The sequence below is a fragment of the Phalacrocorax carbo genome, chromosome 5, assembly GCF_963921805.1.
Source record: "Phalacrocorax carbo chromosome 5, bPhaCar2.1, whole genome shotgun sequence".
NCBI lineage: Eukaryota > Metazoa > Chordata > Aves > Suliformes > Phalacrocoracidae > Phalacrocorax > Phalacrocorax carbo.
In genome coordinates, this window is record NC_087517.1 from 69,848,463 (window position 1) to 69,867,024 (window position 18,562).

The 18,562-nt window shown below is 68.5% G+C and overlaps 3 protein-coding genes across 4 annotated transcripts; 2 read left to right on the forward strand and 1 right to left on the reverse strand.

Annotated features, from left to right (window-relative positions):
• Positions 1-623: 623 nt before the first annotated feature.
• Positions 624-3,568, forward strand: RAD9A (RAD9 checkpoint clamp component A). Of its 2 annotated transcripts, XM_064452954.1 has the most exons (11): positions 827-1,012; positions 1,109-1,179; positions 1,308-1,442; positions 1,549-1,663; positions 1,769-1,868; positions 2,092-2,201; positions 2,286-2,392; positions 2,471-2,535; positions 2,621-2,722; positions 2,842-3,058; positions 3,143-3,568. In XM_064452954.1, exons 1-11 carry the CDS (start codon positions 979-981, stop codon positions 3,239-3,241), a joined length of 1,155 nt encoding a protein of 384 aa, XP_064309024.1. In that variant the 5' UTR covers positions 827-978; the 3' UTR covers positions 3,242-3,568. The 2 variants fall into 2 exon arrangements, with proteins under 2 accessions (XP_064309025.1, XP_064309024.1); XM_064452955.1 differs by lacking the exons at positions 827-1,012; positions 1,109-1,179 and adding an exon at positions 624-698.
• Positions 3,366-6,874, reverse strand: PPP1CA (protein phosphatase 1 catalytic subunit alpha). Its single transcript, XM_064452956.1, has 7 exons — positions 6,754-6,874; positions 5,773-5,904; positions 5,358-5,588; positions 4,806-4,910; positions 4,452-4,675; positions 4,021-4,155; positions 3,366-3,750 (listed from the first exon to the last, which is right to left on the reverse strand). Exons 1-7 carry the CDS (start codon positions 6,806-6,808, stop codon positions 3,640-3,642), a joined length of 993 nt encoding a protein of 330 aa, XP_064309026.1. The 5' UTR covers positions 6,809-6,874; the 3' UTR covers positions 3,366-3,639.
• A 5,337-nt stretch (positions 6,875-12,211) lies between these two features.
• Positions 12,212-17,838, forward strand: CARNS1 (carnosine synthase 1). Its single transcript, XM_064452958.1, has 8 exons — positions 12,212-12,437; positions 13,171-13,260; positions 13,641-14,128; positions 14,533-14,713; positions 15,357-15,442; positions 15,790-16,021; positions 16,106-16,377; positions 16,606-17,838. Exons 1-8 carry the CDS (start codon positions 12,236-12,238, stop codon positions 17,830-17,832), a joined length of 2,778 nt encoding a protein of 925 aa, XP_064309028.1. The 5' UTR covers positions 12,212-12,235; the 3' UTR covers positions 17,833-17,838.
• Positions 17,839-18,562: the final 724 nt, after the last annotated feature.

The window sequence follows — 18,562 nt, forward strand, 5'->3', positions numbered from 1 at the left end:
GGACGGGCGCCTGCCTGGCTCCGATGGGGGCTGTGGCTCCTTCCCAGGCCCACAGGTGGGCACCGGGGGAGCACCGTGGGGCTGGTGGCAGCAGCTTGACGGAGAAGGGGGCGAGGGCGGCTGGGGGCCTGGCTGGCCGCACCCGCGGGGCACCGGGGGGTCAGGCCAGAGGCCTGCGTGGTGCAGTCTGGGGCTCCCGGGGGCAGCACAGGGCAGCCTGGGGACCCTCCCGGACAGGGGTGAGGCCTGACTAGGCCACAGGCAGGGTGTGGGCAACGGGGGGGAGCCCAGGGGAGGACCCGGGGGCCGGCGGGTGGCCGCAGGGCCCGGGGAAGGGAGGCCAGGTCGGGAACGGGACCGGAGAATGGGAACCGTGCGCTGCGGCGCACAGCCGCCGCTTGCCGTCGAGGCCCCATTGGCTAAACGGCACGTCACTCCAATCACCGGCGCCTTGCCGCCCAATAGGAAGCGGCGAAGGGGCGGGGGAGGGCGGGTCTTCCCGAGCGCCTCCGCCGCCACCGCCGAGCAACCGGAGCGCGGGGAGGGGCCGCCCCCCGGTCACGTGAGGCGAAGCCCGGCGCGTGAACGCCGTCAGACGGCCGCGCTGACCAATCGGCGGGCGGGGGAGGCGGGACGGCGTTGAGCTCCCGCCCAATGGGAAGGCGGCGAGGCGAGGGCGGTGCGGAAGCCGGGAAAAGGTGCTGGCGCGGCGCGGCGGTGAAGCGGGCGGAAGCACTGGCGGCTGCGGGGGAGGGGGCGGGCGAGACCACTCCGGGGGGCCGCTGGGGGGGGGGGGGCGGCCCCGCCGAGGCGCTCCGCAGGGCTAGAAGGGAGGCCGCCGCTGGGCGTAACCACCTGGTGGGGCGTGGTCTCGGGGGGGTTCTCTGAGTACGGGGGCGTGGCCTCGGGAGGGGGGCGTGGCCCCGGGTAAACAGGCGCGAAGCCTCCGCGTGGTCGCCTAGTCCCGGTTCCCGCGTCATGAAGTGCGTCGTCACTGGGGGCAACGTCAAAGGTGAGCGGAGCCGGGGGGGGGGTGTGTGTGTGCGGGGGGGGTGGGGGGGCACGGGGGTGCCCTGCCTCACCCCGTCCCCCACTCCTCACCCCCCAGTCCTTGGCCGAGCCGTGCACGCCCTGTCCCGCATCGGGGACGAGCTCTACCTGGAGCCCACCGAGAGCGGGGTACGGGGCACCGGGGCTGGGGGGGGGCGCTGGCAGCTGGGGGGGCACTGAGCCCCCCCTCCAACCCCACTTTGGGGAGGGCAGGCAGTGCCAGCACACTCTGTGTCTGTGTGTCCCCCCCCCGCCAGCTGTCCCTGCGCACCGTCAACTCCTCCCGCTCCGCCTTCGCCTCCTTCCTCTTCGCGCCCCTCTTCTTCCAGCTGTACGAGGCGGGCGGCGCCCCGCCTGACAGACAGCTCTTCCGATGCAAAGTCCACATGAAGGTGCAGCACCCACCGCCGCCACCCTGTCCCCGCACCCCCAAAGCTCCCCGGTGCTCCGGGGGTGCCGGGCAGGGTGACCGTCACTGTATCCGTCCCGTACCCGCAGACCTTCCTGGGCATCTTCCGCTCGTTGCCTTCGTTGGACAAGACGGTGTGGAAATGTCTCATCCTGCTCAAACCCCGGGCCAGCCGCTTGGTCGTGCAGCTCCACTGCAAGTACGGTGAGTGCCCATGGCGGGACAGGGTGGGATGGGGCACGTGGTGGAGTGGGGGGACACGCTGGCACTGCTGTCCTGCCCAGTCTGAGGCAGCGCCCTCCCCGCCAGGCGTCACCAAGACCCACAATCTGGCCTTCCACGAATGCGAGCAGCTACAGGCCGTCTTCGACACCCGCCGCTGCGCCAGCAGCCTCTGCGCCCCGGCACGGTGAGATGGGGGGGGACACACACACACGACACACAAATGGGTCTGCGGGTAGGGGTTGGGGTGACAGAGGGGACATGGGTGGCGCCGGGGTGGGCAGGGGGCTGCAGAGGGGGGATAAAGGGCGGGTGGAAGAAGGGAGCCTGGCTGGCTCTGCGGGACCTGGGTGGGGGGGGTTGGGGTGCTCAGCCCCTGGTGTGCCCCCTCCAATTCCATGTGCCCACAGGGTGCTGGCGGAGGCCGTGGTCCACTTCCCCCCGACGCTGGCTGAAGTGACGCTGGAGGCTGGCCCCGGGGGCAAGATCAGCCTCCGGAGCTACGTGGATGATGAGACAGGTGAGCGTAGTGGGGGTGGGGTACCCCTTTCCTGGCCTCCGGGTGCTGGCACAGCCCCCTGACCCACCTCCTCCTCGCCCTCAGAGCCGAGGAAGACAATGGTTACGGAGCTGTGGTTGGCTGAGGATGAGTTCCAGACGGTGGCTGTGACCCCGGGCTCCCACATCACCTTCTGCCTCAAGGAGTTTCGGGTGAGTCCCTGCCCAGCCCCCTGCCACTGCCCCAGGTCACCCCTCAGACCCCCTCATCCTCCTCCTCTTCATCCCCAGGGACTTCTGACCTTCGCTGAAGCCTCCAACCTGCCCCTCACCATCCACTACGATGTGCCTGGCAGGTAGGAGTGGGTGCCCTGGCCAGCCCTGCCACCAGCTGCTGGCCCTGCTGCCAGCTGCCCCCCCTCAGCCCCTCTGTGCCCCCAGGCCGGTGGTCTTCACCCTGGATGACACCGTGCTGGAGGCTCACCTGGTGCTGGCCACCCTCTTGGACCCCGAAAGCAGCTTGCAGCCCGCCCCGCCCAACGGGTAAGCAGTGCCCGTGTCAGCCCCAGGGTGGGTGCAGTCCCAGCTGCCTCTAGCTGCCATCAGTAGGGACCAGAGTGAACAGGTGAACAGTTGCCACCCATTCGCTCACTCCCCAACAGTGTGTCCCACCTGCCCGTCCCATCAGATGACTTTGGTGATGACCTTGAATCCTACATGATTGCTATGGAAACCAGTGCCTACGAGGAGGGCTCAGGGGTGCCCCCCAGCCCCACCTTCCCCCTGTGTACCCCACGTCCAGCTGAAAGCAACCCTGAGGAAGAGGAGGAGGAAGAGGAGGAGGAAGGAGCTGTGCCAGGGACACCACCTCACAAGAAGGTCTGGGATGGGCACAGGCATGCCTGGGGGTGGGGGGAGAGGCACAGCCCCCTCCTGACCTCCACCTCTCCCCCCTCCCCCCAGTTTCGCTCCCTGTTTTTTGGCTCAGTGCTGACGCCAGGCGGGCCCAGCCCGGCCCCCACCCAGGAGGTGCTGGCAGAGGACAGCGATGGTGAATACTGAGAGCCCTGGGGGCATGGAGCTGCCGGCACCCCACCGCTGCGTGACACCGGCCCCCCCCAACATCCACCCACCAGGACGAGCAGCACCCCAATCCAGCATCACCCTCAAACACAGGCACCCCCCATGACCCATTACAAGTTTATTCCCCAAAAAAAACCCCTCCTGCTCCCCCCACCCTCCACTGCCATCCCAGGGCTGGGCTCTGGGCTCCCCCCCGCCTCGCCCCAGCGGTCCCTGCCCTGGCGGGGGGGCGGCTGTATTTTGGTTCAGTGGAGCGTGGCGGGGGGGGGGCAGGATCTTACAAATAAAAAACAAGTCGAAAGAAAAGCGACCTGATGTTGAGGGCGGGGGGCTGGGCCCCAGCCGAGGGCGGGCGGGGGGCAGGGGTGGCTCGTGGCTCATTTCTTGGCTTTGGCAGAGTTGCGGGGAGGGGTGACGGGGCGTCCTGCGGGGTTCAGCCCGCTGAACTGCCCGTATTTGCCCTTGTTCTTGTCGGCCGGCTTCAAAATCTGGCGGGTGGAGGGGGGAAAGGGGTGAGTTGAGGGTCTGCACGCTGTGCCCCCCCTCCCCACTCTCCTCCTTGAGAACAAAGGCTCCCGCCAATTCTCTGTGCATCAGGGCCCCCCCTCTGTTCTCCCTGCTGGCCCCCCCAAGCCCTGCATTCACCACCCCCCACTCCCTGCAGGAATCAGGGCCCTCCTGCAGACCCTGCCCCCCCACCCGCCCGTGGGTGCCACAGGCCTACTCCCCCACCCAACTGGCAGTGCCCCCCCACCCACCTGAAATGAACACATCAGTGTTTCGTCCACGCTCATCATGGCGCCCGCGTTGTCAAACTCCCCGCAGTAGTTGGGCGCCGAGAAGAGGGTGACGAGCTGGCGCTTGGCGAAGAACTCGTAGCCGTCCTCCACCACCTGCGCGGGCATCAGAGCCAGCGCTGAGTAGGGGAATACTCACCCCCCCCCCCCCATAGTCCTGACAATCCCCCCACAACATCCCCCAAGGTCAAACATCCCCCTCTGGGGGTAAACACCTCCCCAGGACCCTCACCTGTGTGGACTCAGGCAGCCCCAAGAGCAAATATTTCCCTCAAGCGGCAAATATTAGGGGTAGAAACACCTGCCCCTGTACCCAACACCCACTGGAGACCCGAATCTCATCCCCCAGGGGTGCACCCACCCGCCCCCAGCAGTCGGGTGCCTGGAGGTACCTGGTGCGCCCGGCAGATGAGGTCCAGGTCGTGCTTGTGCAGGAACTTCGCCACAACCTCCGCCCCAAAGGTGAAGGAGACACCACGGTCGTTCTCACCCCAGCCCTGCACATCCTTGTCGGGGTCAGACCAGAGGAGGTCGCAGAGCAGGCCTTGATCCGGCACGTCCGTGGGGCGCATGATCCGCCGAATCTGCTCCATCGACTGCAGGTCAGGAGACAACCCTGCGGGGAGAGGGGGGCAGCGTCAGGCCCTGCCCCTTCAGCAACAGCCCCCATCCCCCTGGGGCACCCCAAAACACAGAACTCCTGTCCCCCTCTCCAGCCCCAAAGCCCCAGGCAGGGCCATGCCCACCTCCGTGGCAGCAGAAGATCTTCTCATCCACGATAGCGGCGATGGGCAAACAGTTGAAGCAGTCGGTGAATGTCTTCCAAAGCTTGATGTTGTATCGCCGTTTGCCTGCGAGGCAGTGGGTGTGGGTGCCTAGCACTGCCCCTCTGGGATATGGGGGCACATGGGGCTCCCCACGAGTCCCTGTGTGGGCTTGCACCCCCTGGGTGAAGCACGCAGAGCCACCCAGGGGCCCGCACGCCCCAGCAGAGCTCTGGCTGCATGGGGCTCACGCCATGGGCTGGCACTGTGTCGCTCAGGGGATGTCCTCAGGGCACACAGGGGTATGGGGCAGGCGTGGGGCACTCAATTCTGGGAGCACTGGGGTGGTACAGGTTGGTTGTGGGCACAGGGATGGCATGGGGGCGGCAGGGGGACATGGGGGCGGCAGGGGGACTCCCCTTGGCCACCACAGCTGTAGATGGGGTCAGTGCAGGACAGCACGGGGACAACACTGGATACAGGGTGCACGGGGGTGGCAGAGGGGTTGTGGGGGGACACAGCCCCAGCACTCACACTCATCATAAAAGCCATAGATGCGGTTGATGCTGGCACACTCGTGGTTGCCGCGCAGCAGGAAGAAGTTCTCGGGGTACTTGATCTTGTAAGCGAGCAGCAGGCAGATAGTCTCCAGCGACTGCTTGCCCCGGTCCACATAGTCACCCAGGAACAGGTAGTTGCTCTCCGGAGGGAAGCCCCCGTACTCAAAGAGCCGCAGCAGGTCGTAGTACTGCCCGTGGATGTCACCTGGAGGAGGGGGGCAGGGTGCACATGGGACCCCAGCTCCCCGCAGCCCAGCACCACCACCATGCAGCAGTTCCCAGTGCTGCCCATCCACGTCCCCAGGGAAGCACAGGGCTGCGCTGGGCCCAGCTGCACCCTGCGCCTGTCCCAGGGTGCCCAGCCAGTGCAGCACCCAGCCAACCCTCACCGCAGATCTTGAGGGGTGCCTCCAGCTCCAGAAGGATGGGCTGGCTGAGGAAGATCTCTCGCGACTTGAGGCAAAGCCCCCGGATCTCGTTCTCCGTCAGCTGCACGTTCTTCCCCGGCCGCGATCCTTGGACTGGCCCCATGGGAGAGAGGGGCGTCAGGGACCCCCCAGCACCCCATGTGCACCCCACCTGCTGGCACTGAGGGACAGGCATCGGGGCCACGACACACCCCATACCCACAGACTGGCAGGAGTGATGGGGATGAGGGATTTCTGTGGGGGGGAGGGTGTCCCCCAGGACGGGTGGGCACAGATCACCTCCCACCCCAGGGGACCCCTTTCCTGCCAGAGCTGGGGTTTGTGGCAGGGTCCCCCCATCCGTGAGGCCCCAAACCCTGCCCCAGTGCCTGCCAACCTGACACCAACACATCCCACACCCCCTAACACAGCCCCTCCCTGGCCTATCGAAAATCCGTCAGCCCCCTTGCCAGCCCCCCACCCCTATGAACCCCCGAACCCCACAGCCCCTCAAAACCCAGCCCCAAACTTCCCTGCTGCCTCCCAGCCCGATATCCAGACCTCATCCCCTCCACAACCCCCCAGTATCCAGCCCCCCAACACCCAGACCCAAGACCCCACCTCTCCCTGCCCCCAGCTGCCCCAGCCAGCCCCCCCCCCCACTCTACAGCCCCCCCCAACCCCAAAGGCTCAGCTCCGGGACTCCCCCCCCCCCACGGGAACACAAGCCCGTACCCCTCGGGGAGACATTGCTCAGCCCCCCAAACTGCCCCCAACCCCCCCATCCCGGGACCCCCCACCCCACCCTCGGGGGTTCAGGCAGTGCCGCGGCCTAACGGCGGGGGAAGGCCCAGGCCTGTCCGGTGGAGGCCCCGGCCCGCCTGGGGTGACCGGCTGCGGGGGGACCGGGGTTGTTAGGGGTGCCAGGGGCGGTGGGTGCCGAGGGGAGGGGGGTCCCCTCACCCTCCAGGAGGCGGCTGATGATGGAGTCGAGGTTGAGCTTCTCGGTGTCCGCCATGGCCGCCGGACGCTCCCGCCCCGCCTCCCCCGCCGGCCGCTCCCGCGGGGCCGGGCCGCAGCGCCCCCTGCCGGCCCGGAGGAATCAGCGCGGAAAAAGGGGGGGGGTGGTGTCCCTCCCCGTGGGGGCACCAGGGCGGGGGGACACTCCGCCCCTGGGCACCCCCGCCCCAGTCCCGCCATTGTGGGCACAGGGACGCTCCATCCCCGGCGTGGGTACACTGCAGGCACCCACGTCGGTGGCGCAGAGGCGTGGGGACGCCTGTGGCACGGAGACACCCGTGGTGGGGGACACGGGGGATCCCCCTCCGGTAGTCGCATCCCGGTCCTCGGGCACAGGGACAGCCTGGGGACAGGGTCGGGAGGAATGGGGGGGCAGCACAGTGTCGCAGGGACTGGGGTGTGACGGGGTGAGGGGGACACGGGGGACATGGGGGGACGTGGGGACTGGCAGAGCCATGGGGTTGCTCACCCCCACGGGGTGGGCGCAGACCCCACTGCCCCCCCATCCCCCCCTCCGCCTTGTGCCCGCTCCGGGACCATGGGGCCACCGTTGTGAGCAGCACCGGGTGGTTGCTGGGAGGCTGTTGCCATCCCGGTGTCCCCAGGGGCACCCCGAAGCCTGAGCTCCCGTGGGGAGCCTGGGCATGGCTTCGGTGGGACCCTGGGGCCGCAGGCATCATGCCTGTGCCCCTGCCTGCCACCCTGCCTGCTCCCCTGCCTGCACCCCTACTTGCGCCCATGCCTACAGCAGTCATTAATCAGTGGAGGGGGATGGACTGGCGCTGCCACTACCCACGCTGGGCCATGCCATGCCACATGTGCTGTGCCGTGCCACGCCGTGCTGCACAGGCCATGCGTGCCGTGCGCTGTGCCGAGCCATGCCCTGCCGTGCCACGCCGTTCCCTCCGACATGTCCTGCGTGCGGTGCCCTGAGTGCCATTCCTTGTGTGCCGTGCCATGCCGTGCCATCCCCTGTGCCATGCCATGCCATGCCGTGCCATTCCCTGTGTGCCAGTCCATGCCATGCTGTTCCTCCTGTGCCATGCCATGCCATGCCATCCCCTGTGCCATGCCATACCATGCCATGCCACGCATGCCACCTGCCCTGTGCCACGCCATTCCATGCCATGCCATGCCATTCCCTGTGTGCCATTCCATGCCATGCTGTTCCTCCCGTGCCATGCCATGCCATGCCATGCCATGCCATCCCCTGTGCCATGCCATGCCATACCATGCCATGCCATGCATGCCACCTTCCCTGTGCCACACCATTCCATGCCATGCCATGCTATGCCATGCCATGTGTGCCATCTCCCCCATGCCATGCCATTCCATGCCATGCCATGCCATGCCATTCCCTGTGTGCCATTCCATGCCATGCTGTTCCTCCTGTGCCATGCCATGCCATGCCATCCCCTGTGCCATGCCATCCCATGTCACGCCATGCATGCCACCTGCCCTGTGCCACGCCATTCCATGCCATGCCATGCCATTCCCTGTGTGCCATTCCATGCCATGCTGTTCCTCCCGTGCCATGCCATGCCATGCCATGCCATGCCATCCCCTGTGCCATGCCATACCATGCCATGCCATGCATGCCACCTGCCCTGTGCCACGCCATTCCATGCCATGCTATGCCATGCCATGTGTGCCTTCTCCCCCATGCCATGCCATGCCATTCCATGCCATGCCATGCCATGCCATGCCATTCCCTGTGTGCCATTCCATGCCATGCTGTTCCTCCTGTGCCATGCCATGCCATGCCATGCCATCCCCTGTGCCATGCCATACCATACCATGCCATGCATGCCACCTGCCCTGTGCCACGCCATTCCATGCCATGCCATGCTATGCCATGCCATGTGTGCCATCTCCCCCATGCCATGCCATTCCATGCCATGCCATGCCATGCCATTCCCTGTGTGCCATTCCATGCCATGCTGTTCCTCCCGTGCCATGCCATGCCATGCCATCTCCTGTGCCATGCCATGCCATGCCATGCCATCCCCTGTGCCATGCCATACCATGCCATGCCATGCATGCCACCTGCCCTGTGCCATGCCATTCCATGCCATGCCATGCTATGCCATGCCATGTGTGCCATCTCCCCCATGCCATTCCATGCCGTGCCGTGCCATCCCCCGTGCCGTGCCGTGCCGTGCGGTCGGGAATAGCTCCCCGGGGGGTGGGGCCGCCGCCCGGCCCCAGCCCTGACATTTCTGCACCGCGGTGTCAGTTTTACAGCCGGCCCCGGGTGACCCCGCCGGGCTGTCCCTGTCCCCGTCCCCGTCCCCGTCCCCGTCCCCGTCCCCGTCCCCGTCCCCGTCCCCGTCCCGTCCCCTGTTCCCGCGGTGGAACCCCGGCCCCGCCGCCCCCTTGACCCGCCACCCCCGTACCCCCACCCCGAGACTCCGCACCCCGAGTCCCCCACCGGCCCCTCCGGTTTCCCCCCCTCCCGGGGCCGCCCCGCCTCCCCCGCCCCCCCCCCCCCCCGGGGCCGCCCCGCCCGGGCAGGAGGCGCCGCCGGGACCGGAGCTGGCAGAGCCGCTCCGCGGGGTGCGACAGCACCGGACAGACCGACCGCCGGTGGGTGCTGCCGCGAGGGGGAGTGGGGGGGCCAGGGGGTGCGTGGGTGGGGGTGCTTTTGGGGGGGGAGGGGGATGCGTGTGCACGCACCGGGGGGTGCTGGTGCGGGGGGCGTGGGTGCGTGTGCGGGAGGGGTCCGGGTCAGGGGGTGCGTGTGCACACGCGTGTGTGGGTACTGGGACTGTTTGCGCACGCGTGTGCATGTGTAAATGCATGTCTGCATGTCTGCGTGTCTGTGTGCTTGTCTATGTGCGTGTGCACATATGTGCACATGTGCACGCCTGCAGGTGTGCATGTGTGTGCATGTGTGTGCATGTGCGTGGGTGCATGTCTGAGTGCATGCATGTGTATGTGCACACGTGCACATTTGTGTCTGGGTGCACGTGTGCGGGCACGTGCCTGCGTGTGATGTTTGCACATGTGTGTCCGCACGCCTGCATGTCTCCGCATGTGCATGTGTACGTGTGCGTGCATGTGTGTGTGCATCTGTGCTGTGTGCACGTGTGCGCGCATATGTGTGTGCCTGTGTGCGTGCAGCATGGCTGTGCAGGGCTGCGGGCGCTGTGCGCCCCATGGCCGTGGGGTGGTTGTGGCCGTGGGGTGTGTGCCGGTGCGGGTGTGTGGGCAGCGGCTGTGCCAGGTGTAGCCGGGTGGCTCTGGGTGGCAGGGCGTGGGTGGCAGGGCGTGGGTGGCAGGGCGTGGGGGCTCTGCGGCGTGGTGGCCATGCTGGTGGCTCTGTGCCTGCTGGTGACAGTGACAGTGACGCCGTGGGCAGCTGGACCTAAGCCGGGGGACGTGCGGCCTGGCAGCTCTGCATGCTGGGGAGAGGGGGGACGGGGGGGCTGTGTCCAGCCCTGCCAGCTCAGGGACAGGGACAGGGGGACGGGGACACCCCCCCACACTGAGCCACCACCCCAGGTCCCACTGCGGCACCGTGTCCCCGAGGCCTCCCTACTGTCCCTCGCTGTCTCAGGGGAGGGGGACAAGACCAGGGACAGAGGCCCAAGCCCAGCTCAGGGCGAGGGTGCCAGCGCCTGGCGCGAGGTGCCCGTGCCCCCCCCCGGCTGCGGAGGGGACAATGGGGCTCTGTGCCGCCCGCCGTGCCCGCCGCCTAATCCGGGGCACGGGGCCGGGGGCCGGGCACCCTGGGGTGGCGCGGGGGGGGTTTAAAGGCCAGAGCTGACTGGTGTCCCCTGTGCCAGGCGTCCCTGAGCCCTCGTCCCCTGCGTGCTTTCCGACCACGGCTCCCACCCCAAGGTACCTGAGGCTGGAGGGAGGGACACGGCTGTCCCAGCTTGGGGACTGCAGGGCCATCCCCCAGCCGGGAATGGAGGGGGCACAGGGTGAACCCCAGGCTGGGCAGGGGGCACAGACTCGCAGAAACCCCTGTGGCTGCCCTGTGTCTGGGTTTTGGTGGGTCATCATGGTGGTGGGCACTCACTGGTGGCCGGGGGACCGAGCCCCTAACCCTGTCACCAGGTCCCAGCCACCCCGTGGGGACACCCTCCCCGTGGCCCCTGGGGTCTGTGGGGCCCCATGGGGCTGTGGGAGGCTGGGTGGGTGGGCACCGCTCAGCTCCGTGTCTCAGTTTCCCTCTGCTGGGAAGTGGGGCACCCCTGTGAGCTGGGCAGGCAGGTCCCAGATGCGTGGGTCTGTGCCCCCAGGGCACCTTGGCACCCTGGGACAAGGGTTGTCCCCAGCTTTGCTGAGCTGGCATGGGATTATGCTAATCCCTGCTCGGGCTCAGCTGGAGCCACCGGGGTCACCAGGACTGGCACTGAGGGGTGCCCCAGGTGCTTGGCCCTGGTGGGTGCTGCAGAAGGGTTGCCCTGGGCACTGTGGGGCTGGGGAGGGGGCTCCCTGGTGCTGGGTAGGGGTGGCCGGGGCATGGAGGGTCCCCGAGGAACCCCACTGACTCTGTCTCCGTCTGTCTCTTGCAGCCCCTCCATCACCAGGATGGTGAGTGGCCACTGGGTCGGGGGATCTGGGTGGATATGGGTGCCCCAGCCCAGCAAGGCACAGCCCCGGTGAACCCCGGTGGTGCTGGGCACTGCCACAGGGAAGCGGGCGGCGTGGCACGCTGTGCCCACCCGCCGCGTGACCCCGTGGGGACAAGGGGACGCTTTGTCCAGGAGCTGGCGGCCCTGGTGGCTGGCACTGCCCCGCTGTCCCTCCCCGAGGTGGCAACTCTGTGCTCGGCACCCGCAGTCCCCCAGCACCCTGACACCCCCACACATGCGTGGGAAGCACCTCCCTGTGCCCCTCTGCCCTGTGCCAGCCCCTTACACCCATGGCTGCCCTGGGGCTGTCCCCTACCCCACAGCTGCCCTACGTCCCCTATGCCAAACACCCCCATGTCTGCCCCACGTCCCCCATGAGAGCACCCTACACCCATGCCCACCCAGTGTCTGCCCCAATGCCAGCCCCATGCCACCCCTTTAGCCTCATGCCAGCCCTGTGACAGCCCCGTGACAGCCCCGTGCCAGTCCCTTAGCCCCATGCCAGCCCCGTGCCAGCCCCGTGCCGGTCCCTTAGCCCCACGCCAGCCCCATGTCTGTCCCTTAGCCCAGTGCCAGCCCCATGCCAGACCTTTAGCCCCATGCCAGCCCCGTGCCAGTCCCGTGCCAGTCTCTTACCCCATGCCAGCTCCATGCCAGCCTCTTTGTCACATACTAGACCCATGCCTGTTCCTTAGCCCCATGCCAGTCCCATGCCAGCCCTTTAGCCCCATGCCAGCCCCATGTCTGTCCCTTAGCCCCATGCCAGCCCTGTGCCATCCCCGTGCCAGTCGCATCTCTGCCACCCGCAGCTCTCGGTGGACCAGGCGAGCGCAGAGCAGATGCCGAGCCCGAAGGACCAGGAGTGGGCTGGGCCAGAGGCGCTGTGCCCGGGCTGGCTGGAGGATGAGGCCCCTGATGGCGAGGTGCCCGAGGACAGCGGGGACCCCGACTGTGCCACCCATGCCTACGAGCTGCTCCAGAGTGCGCTGCGCCAGGAGGGGCTGCCCCACACGCTGGATCGCTCCACAGAGCCCCGCACGGGTGGGGAGGCACAGGGGAGGCTGGGACGGGGGGCTGGGACACGGTGGTGGCAGGGACAGGGATGGCAATGGGGACACGGTGCCAGGCTGGGGACATGGGGGTGGCAGGGACAGGGATGGCAATGGGGACACGGTGCCAGGCTGGGGACACAGGGGTGGCAGGGACAGGGGTGGCGATGGGGACATGGTGCCAGGCTGGGGACATGGGGGTGGCAGGGACGGGGGTGGCGATGGGGACACGGTGCCAGGCTGGGGACATGGGGGTGGCAGGGACGGGGATGGTGATGGGGACATGGTGCCAGGCTGGGGACATGGGGGTGGCAGGGATGGGGATGACCATGGGGACACGGTGCCAGGCTGGGGACCTGGGGGTGGCAGGGACGGGGATGGTGATGGGGACACGGTGCCAGGCTGGGGACATGGGGGTGGCAGGGACGGGGATGGCGATGGGGACACGGTGCCAGGCTGGGGACATGGGGGTGGCAGGGACGGGGATGGCGATGGGGACACGGTGCCAGGCTGGGGACATGGGGGTGGCAGGGATGGGAATGGCGATGGGGACACGGTGCCAGGCCGGGGGCACAGGGGTGGCAGGGATGGGGATGGCGATGGGGACACAGTGCCAGGCTGGGGGCACAGGGGTGGCAGGGGGTCCCAGCCAGGCTGGGGTGCCAGGGAACAGTAAGGCAATGGTGTCCCTGCCCTGGGGCTGTTAACCCTTGCCTTGCTGGCAGGATTTGGCCCGCTGGACATGACCGTGTGCATCCTGGGCTCCCCCACCTCCTTCCTGCCCGTCCTGCTGGAGGGTGGCACCCGCTGCCCAGGTGGGTACGGCCACCTCATCCCCACCCTATATGAGACACCAGTGAAGCCACGGGAGGTGCTCCCCATGTCCCACCTGGATGCTCCAACCCCTGGTCAAGGCGTTCCCCACCCCTGCCTATGCCTGCGTGACCGGGACTGGGAGGGAAACAGAGCAGGGGATGAGGGTGACACCAGCCCCCCCGTGCTCCACATCTGCAGCCCCATTAACCCCAGTACACCCCAGTGCCAGCAGCAAATGCCACCCCAGGGTGCTGGTGCAGCTGCAGCTTCATCCCCCCCATGCTCCCTCCATGGATGGGTGCCCCTTTTGCCCCTCCCTGGAGGGTCTCAGGGCAGGGGGCTGGGGACAGCCTCTGCCCGTGCCCCTGCCTGCCCACAGGTGCCATGGTGCTGTGCCTGTCGCCCACCTGGGCCAGCCGGGTGCCCTCGGAGACATCCCCGGGTGCCTGGTCACTGCTGCTTTCCCGGGGGGTCTCCTTTGAGGCGGGGGGTCACAGCGTCCTGGAGACCTTCGTGCCCCCCCGCCGGGCCAACTACGTGACGGGAACCTTCATGGCGGGGGGCCCCGAGGGCGGCTGGGTGGGCGAGCTGGCCCGTGACCTCGACTGCCCCACGGGGGGCTCGGTCCCGCTCGTCCACCGGCTTGAGGACCCTCTGGTCACCCGTTGGGTGCTGGCGGCCCGTGCTGGCCTGCCCGTGCCCCCCACCCTGGCATTCATCCTGGGGCCAGGGAGGGACCTGCCCATGGACCCAGTGGCCCCAGGGGTGAGGCTGGTGCGGCTGGAGGACCCCCAGGGCCAGGAGAGCCTGGTGCGGGAGGAGGTCGATGCCTTCCTGGGGGGCACTGCCATGGAGCCCTACAGCCAGGTGGGCACAGGGGTATGGCAGGGCATGGGGGGGGCACCCACGGGGCAGGGTGGCGGAGTGGGCAGGGACATGAGTGGCATGGCTGGGGTTTAGGAGTCAGGGTCACCCATGGGCACGGTGGGGCATGCGGGGCACCCATGGGGCACGTTGGGTTGCACAGGGGCACCCATGGGGCACAGTGGGAGGCATAAGGGTGGGAGGCACCTATGGGGCACGTCGGGACATTCAGGGCCACCTGTGGGTCACACACCAGTGGAGTGTCACCAGTGAGACGGGGTGATAACAGTACCCAGGCAGTGGGGCGGCACCAGGTGGTACAGTAGTGGGGTGGCACAGTAGTGGGGTGGCACATGTAAGGGGTGGTGGTGTGGCCACGGTGTGGGGTGACACGGGGGTGTACGCAGGTGGCGGTGCGGCCGGCGGGGTGGCGGTGGCGCGGGACGGGCGCCCGCAGCACCCATGGGAAGGAGGAGGGGGCAGCGGTGGCGCAGGCGGTGGGTGCCCGGCTCCGCGGGCTGCAGGAGGAGGAGAGCGTCCTGCTGGAGGCCCTGGTGCCCACCGCCCGCCTGCCCGTGCCCCCCCCACGTAAGACCCCCACCCTCGGGTGCCCACCACCCTGGGATGGGAGGGAAAGGCTCCCTGGGCTCCCCTGGGTCCCTGTGGCTGTGCTGGCCATGTGTCCATCCCTGGTGTGGGTGGGTAGGTGGCCATCGGGGCAACCAATCTCCTGAGTCCCTGGGAATGAAGGTGGCCATCCTGGACCCCCATGGTCCCCTGGGTGGGGGAAGGTGGCCACCCTGGACCCCCATGGTCTCCTGGGGTAGGGGATGGGGGGAAAGTGGCCACCCTGGGCCCCCACAGTCCCCTAGGGGTGGAGGGAATGTGGCCACCCTGGACCCCCAGAGTCCCCTGGGGTAGGGGTGGGGGGGTAGGTGACCACCCTGGACCCCCAGAGTCCCATGGGGTAGGGGTGGGGGGCAAGTGGTGACCCTGGACCCCCATGGTCCCCTGGAGCAAGGCAGGGTGGTGGGGTGACCACCTGCGACTCCCTACAGTCCCCTGGGGCTGGGGGTGACAGTGGCCATGCTGACCCCTGCAGTCCCCTGGGGTTGGGGTTGGCCGGGGCCACCACGGTGCCACATAAGGTCCCAGAAGCCCGCAGGGGTGTCGGGCAGGGACCCCCGTCCCCAGGTGGCGGCCGTGCCTGCCCTGTCCCTCGCCCCCCCAGGCAGCCCAGCCCCACGGCTGCCCATGGCCCTGCGCATCTGCACCCTCGTCTGCAGGTCCTGGGGGGACCGGCCCCAGCTCTGCCAGGTACGCCCTGCCCCCCGCCCCTGGCTTCTCCCCTTCGGGTGGATGGGGCGTGGTGGGCGTGGTTGTGGGCTTCTCCACCCATGGGTGGGGTGTGGCTGTGTGTCCCCACCAAGCTATGGGGTGGTGGCATGTGTCCCCAGGCCATGGTGGCCATCCCTGTCCCCATGTCATAGTGGCTCTGCATGACCCCAGGCCATGGTGGCCCTGCATGTCCCCATGCCCTGGTGGCAGCCCACATCCCCATGCCTTGGGTCAGCGTGTCTCCCCATGTCCCACTGGCAGCCAGTGTCCCCAGGCAATAGGGTGACCAACAGTGTCCCCACGCGTGCGTTGGCATGTCCCCACAGGTGGCATGCGGCGTGGGGCGTGCGGAGGCGCCGGTGCGGCACGGGGCGGCGTTGCCCCAGGGCCTGGACTCCAGCCTGCAGCAGTGGGGGGTGGTGGCCTCCGGCCAGCGTCAGGCCCTGGCCACGCGCCTGCGGGGGGCCGCCGAGGCCGCCATGGCCGCCATCCTGGCCACCGAGGCCGAGCTGAGCCCCCAGCAGCGCGGCGGCGCCCGCGCCCACACCGACCTCCTGGGTGAGCGTGGTGTCGGGGGGTGGGGGGGGCACCCCTTGGTGGTGGTGGCACTGCCAGCCCTGAGTGCGGTGTCCCCGTCCCCAGGCGTGGATTTCTTGCTGGCGTGCGTGGATGATGCCCTGGAGCTGGTGGCCCTGTCCACCAACAGCCAGCGGTGCCTGGAGACCTGCCTGCTGGCCGAGGCTATGGGGCGCGCCGTGGGGAGCCACCCCGGTGACCTGCCCCGGCTGCTGGCTGAAGCCCTGCTACACCGGGCGCAGTGTCACCTGGTTGAGGGCAAGGACATCCTGCTCATCGGGGCCGGTGGCATCAGCAAGAGCTTTGTCTGGGAGGCAGCCCGCGACTACGGCCTGAGGGTGAGGGGGCTGGGGTGCTGGCTGGTGGACGCTGCCATCAGTAGGCTTCAGAGTGAACGCTGGGTGCCACCCCGCACACAGCGGTTGCACCGTAGCTGTGCCTATGCCTCAGGCGGTCTCTCCGCTGTCCCGATCTGAGGGGGGAGCGGCACAGCTGCGGTGCCAGGGGTGGGTGTCGTCCCCCCCCAGCCCACCACCAACCACAGTGACACCCCTCTGGGGACACAGATCCACCTGGTGGAGTCGGACCCAGAGCACTTTGCAGCGGGGCTGGTGCAGACCTTCCTGCCCTACGACAGCCGGGAGCACCGGCGGGACGAGGAACACGCGGAGCGGGTGACGGAGCTGGTACGCGCCCGGGGGCTGCGGCCCCACGCCTGCCTCTCCTACTGGGACGACTGCGTGGTACTGGCGGCACTGGTGTGCCAACGCCTGGGGCTACGCGGCAGCCCGCCCGCCGCCGTCCGCGTGGCCAAGCAGAAGAGCCGGACCCACCAGCACCTACAGCGGTGCCGCCGGGGCCGCCCGCCGCCCGCCGCCTTCGCCGTGCCTTGCCGCCGGCTGCAGAGCCACGGGGACGTGGAACGGGCGGCCGGCGCCGTGCCTTTCCCCGCCGTGGCCAAACTGGAGTTCGGGGCGGGCGGCGTTGGCGTGCGGTTGGTGGAGAGCACCGAGCAGTGCCACGCACACGCCGCCCGCCTGTGGCGTGACCTGCGGGGTGACGCCGATCACCCGGGCATCGGGTTAGGTTGGGGCAACGCCATGTTGCTGATGGAGTACGTGCCGGGTACCGAGCACGACGTCGATTTGGTGGTCTTCGAAGGGCGGTTGGTGGGCGCTTGGGTATCCGACAACGGCCCCACGCGTCTGCCAGCTTTCCTGGAGACGGCCGCCTGCCTGCCCTCCTGCCTGCCCGCCGACCGGCAAGCGCAGCTGGTGCGGGCAGCCCTGCAGTGCTGCCTGGCCTGCGGGCTGCGGGACGGCGTCTTCAACGTGGAGCTAAAGCTGGGGCCGGCTGGTCCCCGGCTGCTGGAGATCAACCCCCGTATGGGGGGTTTCTACCTCCGCGACTGGATCCGCGAGGTCTACGGCCCCGACTTGCTGCTGGCGGCCGTACTGGTGGCCCTGGGGTTGCCGCCGGTGCTGCCCGCACGCCCCGTACCCCGCACCCACTTGGCCGGCGTTATGTGCTTGGATTCGGAGCACGGGCCGGCCCTGGGGAGCGGCGGGGGGCTTGCGGCGCTGCGGGAGCTGCAAAATCGCGGCCTCGTCCGTCTCAACCGCCTTTTCGAGGAATCGGCGGGGACGGGCGAGTACGAGGAGCCCTGCCTGAGCGTGGCTTGCGGCGGGGTGACGCGGGCGGAGGCCTGCCTGCGCCTGCTGGGGCTCTGCCAGGCGCTGGCCATCGACTCGCCCCGCTACCCCGTCGAGCATTTTTTATCCCATTTCAAATAGCCCCGGGCAGGCAGCGGGGCCGGTGGGGGCGTGGGGGGGCACGGCCACCGACCCCCTGCCCCGGTACCCCCTCCCACGGCCCCGCCGCCCCGGTCCCGGTGCCCTCGTATCCCCTTGGCACCCCGTCCCCTGGCACCCCGTCCCTTGGCACCCCGTCCCTTGGCACCCCCAAACCCTGCCCGCAGTGTCCCCTGTCACACCAGGGGACACACAGGGGGCCACTGACCCCCCGCCCTCCCCGTGCCATCCCTGGGGCAGGCGCGTTCCCGTTAGCGAACCTTTGCTAATTGGGGGTGAGGGCTCCCCCCCCCGCCCCCGAGGCACCCAGGCCGCCCCGCCAGAGCAGTGGGTGCAGCTTGGGGTACACTGGCACCCACCAGCGGGGGGAGACCCTACAGTAACAGACCAGCGTGGGGAGACCCTGCGGTAATTGACTTATTTCAGGAGACCCTACAATAACAAACCACCATGGGGAGACCCTACAATAACAAATAAGCATGGAGAGACCCTGCAAGAGCAGGGCTGTGGCAGGGAGACCCTACGATAACAAAGGACCGTGAGAGAGACCCCCACAGTAACCGACTTAGGTGGGGAGACCCTACAATAACACACGTTGAAGGGGAGACCCTACAATAACAAACCAGCGTGGGGAGACCCTACAATAACAAAGGAGCACCCAGGATTCCCGGTGGCAGCCACGCTGCTGGAAGACCCTCCGGGAAGAGACCTG